Source organism: Marmota marmota, unplaced genomic scaffold, assembly GCF_001458135.2.
Source record: "Marmota marmota marmota unplaced genomic scaffold, marMar, whole genome shotgun sequence".
Taxonomy (NCBI): Eukaryota; Metazoa; Chordata; class Mammalia; order Rodentia; family Sciuridae; genus Marmota; species Marmota marmota.
In genome coordinates, this window is record NW_025999932.1 from 25,463,934 (window position 1) to 25,473,825 (window position 9,892).

A 9,892-nucleotide genomic window follows, 5' to 3' on the forward strand; every position below is an offset into this window, starting at 1 on the left:
AATGATCTCGGGTAGCATTATTCATAACAGTTCCAAACTAAAAGCAATTCAAATATCCATTGACAAGAAATAGATTTAATTGGGCTAGGGCTGGGGCTCAGCGGTAGGGCACTCGCCTAGCACATGCAAGGCCCTGGGTTCGATCCTCAGCACCACATAAAAAAAAATAAATAAAATAAAGGTACGGTGTCCAAGCACAACTGAAAAAGGAAATATATTTAATTACACATATATTGTATAACAATGAAAATAAACTAGTGTATTTGCAACAGCATGGAAGACTCTCACAAATATATTTAGCAAAAAAAAAAAAAAAAAAAGCCAGATGCAAAAGAATGTTTAACTGTACATAAAGTTTCAAATGAGGCATAGATAATCTATAGCACTAGAAAGCAGAAGAGTGGTTGCCTCTGGGAAAGAAGAAAATGGCAGAAATTAGAAGAGATCATGAACATAACTTCTGAGGGACCAAATGTTCTACTTTTTGACCCTGAGGGTTACATCTATTATAGGACAGTTACAAGTTACATAACAATGCTATGCTGGAACTGTTTCTTTTTGACTTGTGAGAGTCAATAATTAAATTTTCAGGAATTTTGTGAGCCAGCTATGAAACACTGCCATTAGTAAAAACTAAATTACACAAATTTAGAATGTATTATATTTTTAGAAAAAAAATAGTACTCAAAATTCCTTTCTTCTAATGACCTTAGCATTATCTATTCTCTGGAGGTTACTCAAACCTACAGTATCTGTATGGTGGAAACACTGTATGGTAGAAGGCTACCCATTCTCACCTAGAATCATTTCAGTGGCATCATGTGGAAATCTGTCACAGTGGAGGTATTTATAACAGAGAAATTAGCAAATGCTATGCTACAAAAAGAGCTGGATTTGTTCTGTTGATTGTCTAGACTTTAGAAGTGAAGAGAAAATTTTTAATAATGCAATTAAACTTAAAAGTGTGTCAGTTCAATTGTTGTTACATTATAAACAGCACACAAAAAAATTCTTCCACATGAGTAAATTATCCAAATTATCAAAGCTGCTCAAGTCACTGGTGAATAAGTGAATTCCAGCATATTTTTATTGTTTAATTACCATCTTACTAATAAAAACACATTATCCACCAACATTCATTTCAGCAGTACATTTCCCCATCAAATGCAAATGCAGGCCAGGTACAGATATGAAAATTGGGCCAAATCAGCAAAAGCATTCTGTGAGAGTCCACTGGCTCTATGAAATTTACAATAAAAATAATATAAGGTAGTTTACTGTTTATAAATTATGTGCTACACAACTTTTCTTTCAGATTTATAACAAACTCGTGTGTGAATGTGTACTTGTGCACGAGAGTCCTCAAGGACAAGTAAATTCGCTACTACACTAAAAATTCAAATACACAAAGAACCTTGGGCAAGATATGTAATTTCTCTTATCCTCACTTTTTTATATCAATAAAGTGAGTTGTGAGAGTACAGCAGCAGCTTTCAAAATTCTGACCATGACTTAACACAATAAATGCACTTTAGATCATAAGCTAGAATACAAAAATATGTAGTTACATAACTAAATTTTTTCTCATACTGTCTTTATTATGGGCAATAAACTGAATTTTCTAGTTTGTTTGTTTGTTTATTTATTTATGCTGATTTTAAAATGAAGCTGACCAAGGTGGGGTATAGGGACAGAGACTATAAAGGATGCTTCCAATATTCACTTTCAAATCACCTCTCAATGGAATAGGATATTTATCAGTTTTACCTAACAGCTTCAAACCCTATCACAGAATTCAGTTAGTTTCAGGAACTGCAGTATTCTAATGAATATTTGAGGGTTATGATAATCAGAACCAAACAAATACACCTTTCAAATTCTAAGGAAGTTTCCATGAGTTTGTTTAGTTTCTTTTATTTTTAGTGACAGAAAATCCTTTATTTCTGAACAAGTGGAAGGTTTCTCTTTTTTTTTTTTTAATAAATGGCTTACTTTACAGTGACATTCTGAGTACCTAAATGTCAATAAAAAAAGCTAATATTTAGAAAATTATTTGAAAACATCATAAATGAAAGACTATCTTATAACCTCCAGACAAAAAGGTATTGGATATTCAAATGCTGCTTGGTTGTTTTGTTCTCGGCTTCAGCATCATTAACACATTTAAAAATCAACATTTACTTATTCTAGATTATTTTTTTCAAATCTAATTCAGATTTTAACAATCTAGTTTGATATGTAAGAATACTACATAATATGGGAGGGGGGGACTACAAAGATATGTGACTTTACAAATTCCATTCTTCTAGGCTTCATTTTTCACTCCTGGCAAGTTACTTTAGCACTATATACCACAGTTTTCTCATCTGTAAAATAGCAATAATAAGATACCTACTTCTTGAAACTGTTGCATGAATTATTATGTAATCACTCTGAATGGTGCCTAGCAATAGAAGCATCCAATAAACCATGGCCACAGTTCTTCTCTTATACTACATGAAATTAAAGACAAAGTTCATTATCTTGTTCTAAAAGTTTACCTAAAAGCTAATATCAGAGTGAGGGTTGGACTTCAATCCCTACTTTTATTCTCTAAAATGCAAAGTAAGGTTAGCTGAACAAAAATGAGAAACAAAGAAAGAAACAAAGATGATACTTAACATACATATTTTCAAGATCCATTTGTATGGCTTTTAATAATGGGGGGAAACCAGCTCAATTTCTTAGCAGGAAATAATTTATTGGTATCATCATTAATTCCAAAAAGGACCTGAGATGGATTCACCTACTGTTTATGAAAATTTATTTCAACAAATCACAAACAGCCAAAAAATATAATCCATTTTCAGTATCTTCATAAGGTAGAGAGGTACAATATTGTCTTTGACTCTCTCTCTTGAGTAGAAATACCCAGAAAACACCAGTTTTATTCTGTCAGTCTCAACATTCCTAATGCCTAGGAAGCTGGTCTATTTTAAGTCCAATGGAAGTTTTCTCATTAAAGAAAACAAGTCTTATTGCACTTTACAATTTCGGCCAAATAATTTTTTTTATTTTTAGCAGTAGTAAATCATATTCCTCATCTCATTCTGTGAATCTCCTTTCTTATAAGTCTTTCTCCTACAACTATGTTTTCATTTATTATTCATTTTCATTCCAAATATTTGTTAAAAATACTGTTTTTAAAGTGTCCAAACGATTTGAAATACTGCTACAAAGTATCTGTTTTACTAAATACTTGTATGGTGTCCATGTTTGCTCTCTGAGGTCTTTTACATTGCAGCATGGCCTTCAAAATATAAAGATCACTCAGGTTTTGAATCAGACTCTTCTTTTAACTCTTTCACATTAAAACCATGGACCCCGAAAAGCCAATAAAAACCGTAATACCACCAAAGTCAGGGTTTCAAGTGAGTGAATTACAAAGAGACAGTCTTGCCTTGTCATCTCTCCCTCTTGCTCTACAATCCTTGTCCCTACTTGTAGGTTTCTCACTCTTTGATATGGGATGTGCTCGGCCTACAGGTCCCCGGGCTCCTACTCCTGCCATTTCTTTCCTCAGAGGTCTTACTTCTCGATTGGGACGCCTGATTTGAGGTGGAGCTCTGACAAAAAAAAATAAAAGTAAAAAATAAAAATTAATCAAGGACAAAAGTATTTTAATACTACCTTAGTAAATAAAACTGTTAAATCAAGAAAGCCCAAAATCTCATATTTCCAACTCATGACCATGACTACTAGGCTGGTTTTCAATTTTTATTTTTTAAAGCACATTGTTTGATAGAATTATTACATACATATAAATGATACATAAGGTAGCACTTTGCCAAAGTAGCTATTAATCACCAATAGAGGGCAACACAGACTACCCCCTGTAATAAATAATAGCATAATGGAAGACCAATTACTTTACTCATTGCTATCCTAAACCAATAATAGATAACTTTTTAAAAAGCATTAAAAGCTATTCTTGAAGAGTTCAAAATAACTATTTGCATAGTTTACAATTTTTTTAAAACAACCAAGATGTTTTTCTCTGCTTCTGTACTGAAAAATTCAACATTTCACTCATCAAATTACAAATGACAGGACTTAACAATGAAATTTTCTTATAAACAAAGTAATCTCTTTGTAAAAATATTATTCATGCTTTAAAGTGTCCAAAATCACAGGATCATTTAAGTTATACTGCTTCCAAATGTGATTAAGAATCATGATAAACACATGTGTGTGCACACAGAATAGCATATTTTGTTTCTTACAATGTGAAACTTGTCTCCTTCACACAGTAAAGATCTGAGGTTTCTCAGCCAGTATTTAGTAATCTCTGCATCTTGGGTGAGGGACCTTTATCATTTTGTGTCTAATCTTAGTTCTTCTTCCTTGACCAGTCTCTTCAGTATTCCTTCCTTGTTTCTCTTGATGGCTGTGCTCATATAGCACTTCAGATTCCTTCTAGGTGTTGCTTATTCGTCCCTGTACCATACCTATTATTCCTTTCTCACCCTCATGCTTTTAATTCACCTAACTCATCAGTGAGTTTAATTCCTAGTGTCAGTAAAGTTGACGTAGTATATAACTGTACAAATCCAACAAGATAGAAAAATGGATGAAAAGTTGTAAAGGTGGTAAACTTAGTGCAAAACATTTTGGTGCAAAAAAGTTAAAAAAGGGCCAATGTGTTGCCAGTCTAAATATAGTATATTCAGACTGCTGGAATTATACTACAACCTGAAACTGCAAAGATAAAAATGGATGGTGAAAAACGGTGTCTCCCTTATAGATACAATTAGGTTACCATAACCTGACATCTTACTCCCTGGAGTTCAGTCCAGTTAAATATTTATTGAACGCCTATTAGGTAGAAAACAGCCTATAAGAAATGAAAATAAATAAGCAATCTTGTAAAAAAAAAAAAATCACTGGAAAGGAAATAGAAAATAATGCATACTAAAATGGATATAAGGCACTTTGAAACTTAAAGTATTATTACATCATTGGTTCTTAGGACATTATTAAAAGTCTTTTCAGCATTCTGTCAATAAAATAAAAATGCAATTAGACTGATAAAGAATTCAAGACTAATAATGATAAACTGCTCTATTTCCAGAACTTCAATGCAACCACTGGGGTTTTTTGTTTTTTTGTTTTTTTTGGTTGTTTGTTTTTAACCTATTTTTTTTTCTATTGTGAAGAGGTAGAAAGTAGGAGTACAACTTTGCTTTTATTTATATATATGTGTGCATAACATCTTTCCTGAATCATATTCATGAGTACAACCAAAGTCAGTATTATGAGACCAACAATCTCAACCAACCAGAACACATGTCAAGTTTGCCCTTTTGTTAGCAGCTATGCCTACTATTTAAACATCTGTCACTGTTTGTGGTCCTGCTTTGTAGACTCAACAGCCAGCCAGCCAAAAGCCTCTCTGCTCACCAACAGCAAGGCCAGCCCTTACAGCCACAGAGCACAAAGCTCTGCAGCTGCTGGGTCTGCCTGTTAGGCCTCACTGCTTAGGGTCAATCTTGAGACAGTCCTTCCACCTTAGGTTATGCTTTGCCCCCTGCAACTTGTTATTAATAGTCATGTAGGAGCTCTACCACAGACCATTTTGTATACACATCTAGCTCAGGAAGGCAATGTAGTAGAATCATTTCAAATTATTTCAGAGCTGGCACATAGGCTGCCAAGTATTTGCTGTTGCTGACCTTGTCCTGCCACTCAATATTCTGATGGGCTCATAAATGGTCTGAATGAAACTGCTCAAGTAGCCAGATGTTCCATTTGTGTCAAGTCCCATGTCTCACAGGAAGTGTGCCTGTGCTTTGGAAGTCTTCAGTTCCATCTCACTGCAGTTTGATATTACATTTGTAACAGACTCTGACAACTTCCCAAAGGACATCCTTGATTCTGTTCTGTACTTCTTTGTCCATTAGCGCATCACTGCACAATGTCATGCTTCACTTTAAGGACTCAGTGACAGCTTCCAGGCTGTGTAAACAATAAAACTCTCAAGGCTTCTTTTGCTAAGTATCTCTTTAGAAAGACACTTTATTAGGGTTACACAGCATCACTGACCTCTGTCCTAATGGTCAAAAAGACTGACACTATACTAGCCTACAGCATTTCAAATACAGAGAATAACTGATCTAATAACTATTTAGATATATAGATGAAGACAAAAATGTCCACTCTGTGCTCACTCCTCCTACTTGTGATCTCCCTATAGGAATAAGAAATACACCATATTCTCTCTTGTGCGCATGTGCCTGATTTCCTCTGAAATACAGTATTTCCTTTTTCTCATCAATGTTATACATGTTTTTATCAATACTGCTTGTAATAAACACCTGAAAATAATCCAAATATCCATTATCAAAATAGGTAAATTACATATTCATAATCGGTCACACTAGACAAGTGAACGTAATTATAGCTACTCAAATAATGACAGATGAATCTCACAACCATAATGTTGAGTGAAAAAACAAGTTCAAAGCACACAGACAATAAGAGTCCAAGCAAAATAAGATACGGCTTGGTGATACCAACATATGTAGTCAAAATATAAAGTGAGGTTAAGGGAAAGATAAGACTCTAAATTCAGAACAGTAGTTGATATCCCTCTCTGAAATAGAGGGAAGGGAACAGGATGTGGAGAAGCACACATGACTTCAAAGGTCATACCGTAAAGTTCTTTACCTTAAATTAATGGTAGGTACATCATAATATATTACCTTGTGATCCTTTATATCTCACATAATTGTGATTTTTCTACTAAGAAGTTAATCAAATGTTAAATATGAATTATAACACTAGTTAAATATTTGAGTACCTAAGAAATGAAACTGTAGGGTTGCTCTAAGTTTTAGCATATGCAGGCAAATAAGGGCTCAGATTATACATCTAAAAAACTAAACCTCCTGGATCTGAACCTGGCAAATCTCCATAAAATATCAGGCAACAGAAATAGGATTGTCTGTTTGGTAGACATTCCATGAAGTCTAAGGAAGAGAGACCTCTTCCAAGGGGCCTTGCATCCCATACCATGCTAAGAAACAGGGTCTGCTCTATTGTTACAACTTTCTCCAAGACACAAAGGTTCCTTCCTTCTTAGAGCTACTGAGCATTCCACTTCCCCTTTCTGTTTGGTGATGATTTTAAACTCCTTGGTTACATCTATTTGTCCATCATTGTTAGAATCCTGGCATTTGAGTAAATAATTTGGAACAGGAGGATTTTTGTCCAAGAACTTTAATTCACATTACTTAAAGCTAACTTTTAGAAAAGAAAGACAATCTTACTTTGCTATTACGTTAATCTATGTAACTTTGGAATTAAATAAAAAGGAAAACCCAACTCTTCCCATAGGTAATACAAAGATAAGAAACATAAATTTGAAGTACTTCATACAGACATTTTCACTAAAGGATTCAGAGTCAAAACATGAGACTTCTGAATATAAGATAAATTACTTAATGAAAAACAAGCAAAGAGAAAAAAGTTTAAACCTGTGATCTGAAATTATTCAGTGATGATTATAAACTCAGATATCTATTCATCAGATATATAACTTGTTTTTTCAAATTAGAAAATATTTATTGTGTATCTAATAATACAGAAACTATGCTAGATGTTATGATTGTCCTAAAAATACTGCAAACATACAGTGAAACAGAATGGTAACCTGAAATCAGCAGATTTAGAATCCTAAAACCTGAGTACCTTTTTACTCCCAGGTCTACTAATTACTGAATATATGTATGTGCATATCAATATCTACAAGATTCACATTCTTCCTCTGTAAATGGGATGATGATAATAATATATTATGAACTTTTTAACTTTACTTTTCATTTGAGTACAACCTACATATAGTAAAATGAACAACTATTAAGAATACAACTCAAAAAGTTGTACCATATAACTACCAATTGGTCAAAAACAACAAGCATTTCCTAATATTCCAGAAAGCTCTCTTAGGGCTTTCTCTTGGTCAATACAAGTCCCTATAAATGCAACTACTATTCTGACTTTAACATTATAGATTAATTTTGCCTATTCTTCAGTTTCATATAAATGGAATCCTACAGTACATTTTCTGTGTCTGCTTACTTTCTTTCAGCATTACCTGAAAATTCCATCCATGTTGTTGCATTCATTGCTGTGTAGTATTCTACCACATAAATCTACTAGGTTATCTATTCCATTGAGGATTTTTTTTTCAGTTATAATTAAGGCTGCTATGAATATGAGCATTGTGTCCATATAATGAAGACTTAATTCTTCGAGGTATACACTAAGCAGTGAAGCTGCTGAGTCATAAGTATATTAAAGATTAGTTTTATTAAATAGAGTCTTCCAAAGTGATAATACTGCCAGTTTTCCCATTTTAGTCATTTGGGTGGGGATGCAGTGGCATCTCATCGTGAGCTGCCTTTCTGAAAGGACTACGGATATTAAGCATCTTTTCATCTGCTTTCAGCCTTGTATATATATTTTATTTTGTAAAATGGCTGTTCCAGTCTTTTGTCCATGCTTTCAAAATCATATTCTTTTTTACTACTTTACCGATTATTGTTAAGACAATCATTTGTATATTACAATTACCTTCTTCAGTATGTGGTTCACCTTTTGACATGTTTTCATGGTATCTTTCAATAATAACTTAAGTCTACCTTATTAATATTTTATCTTAATTCTTTTAATAAATCTTTGCCTACCCCAAAATTATGATGATACCCTCCCATGTTTTATTCTAGGACTTTATTTTATTATTTCCTATATTTTAAGTACTGATCTTTTTATCAAGTTAATGTTTCTTATAAGGTGTAAGATGGGGGAGGTTGTAGGAAGATTTTCCCAAAAAATGGGTATTTTAATTAACCCAGAAGCATTTACTGACAAAACCCACATTTCCCTACTGAACTGCAGTGGTGCCTTCTTTGCAAATCAAGTGACTTCACCAAATTCAATCTTTAGTGATGAATCCTGGTTCTAAAAAGCATTTAAGAAATGTTTAACTGTTTGCTATAGGAAAATTAAAAACAATATCATGCTGAAGTCTGTTTAGAACATTATTTATTAATTCTTTCAACAAATATCTGAACTCTTGCCAAATGCAAAGCACCCTGCTACACTACATAAAAGGCTGCATTAGGTTAACTCTTCCCTCATCATCTCAAGCAAATCAATCATATTCAGGAATATAATAAGTACTACAATTCATATTATACATATAGAGCACAATTTTTCATATCTCTGGTTGTACACAAAGTAGATAGTGTCACATATAACAAATTAGAATAAAAAATAATTTTAAAAAATCATCATACTATAGTGATCATTCATAGCAGCTCAATTCACAATAGCTGAGCTATGGAACCAACCTAGGTGCCCTTCAATAGATGAATGCATAAAGAAAATGGTACATACACACAATGGAATATTACTCAGCCATAAAAAGAATGAAATTATGGCATTTGCAAGTAAATGGATGGAACTAGAAGCTATCACGCTAAGTGAAATAAGCCAATCTCAAAAAAACAAAAGCTGAATGTTCTCTCTGATATGGGGATGCTGACTCACAATAGGTAGAGGTGGGGAGTGGGGTGGGGAGTGGAGGTTCACTGGATTGGACAGAGGGGAACAGGGGAAGGGAGCGGGGATGGCAATGGGAAAGACAGTAGAATGAATCAGACATAATTTTCTTGTGTTGATATATGAATACACAACCAGTGTAACTCCACATCACGTACACCCACAGAATGGGAAGTTATATTTCACATATGTATGATATGTCAAAATATATTCTGTCATATATAACTAAAAAAAATAATAAAAAAGGCTTTAAAATATATATATATATATATATATATATATATATATA

At 33.3% G+C, this 9,892-nt stretch overlaps 1 protein-coding gene across 6 annotated transcripts in view; it reads right to left on the minus strand.

The window, feature by feature from the left end:
• Katnal1 (katanin catalytic subunit A1 like 1) overlaps positions 1-9,892 on the minus strand; it is a 91,715-nt gene that overhangs the window by 42,155 nt on the left and 39,668 nt on the right. For all 6 annotated transcript variants that reach the window (XM_048800782.1, XM_048800778.1, XM_015484183.2 and 3 more), the window contains one exon: positions 3,440-3,605. In XM_048800782.1, the coding sequence (XP_048656739.1) occupies positions 3,440-3,605 (166 nt within the window). The remainder of the gene's footprint in view (positions 1-3,439; positions 3,606-9,892) is intronic.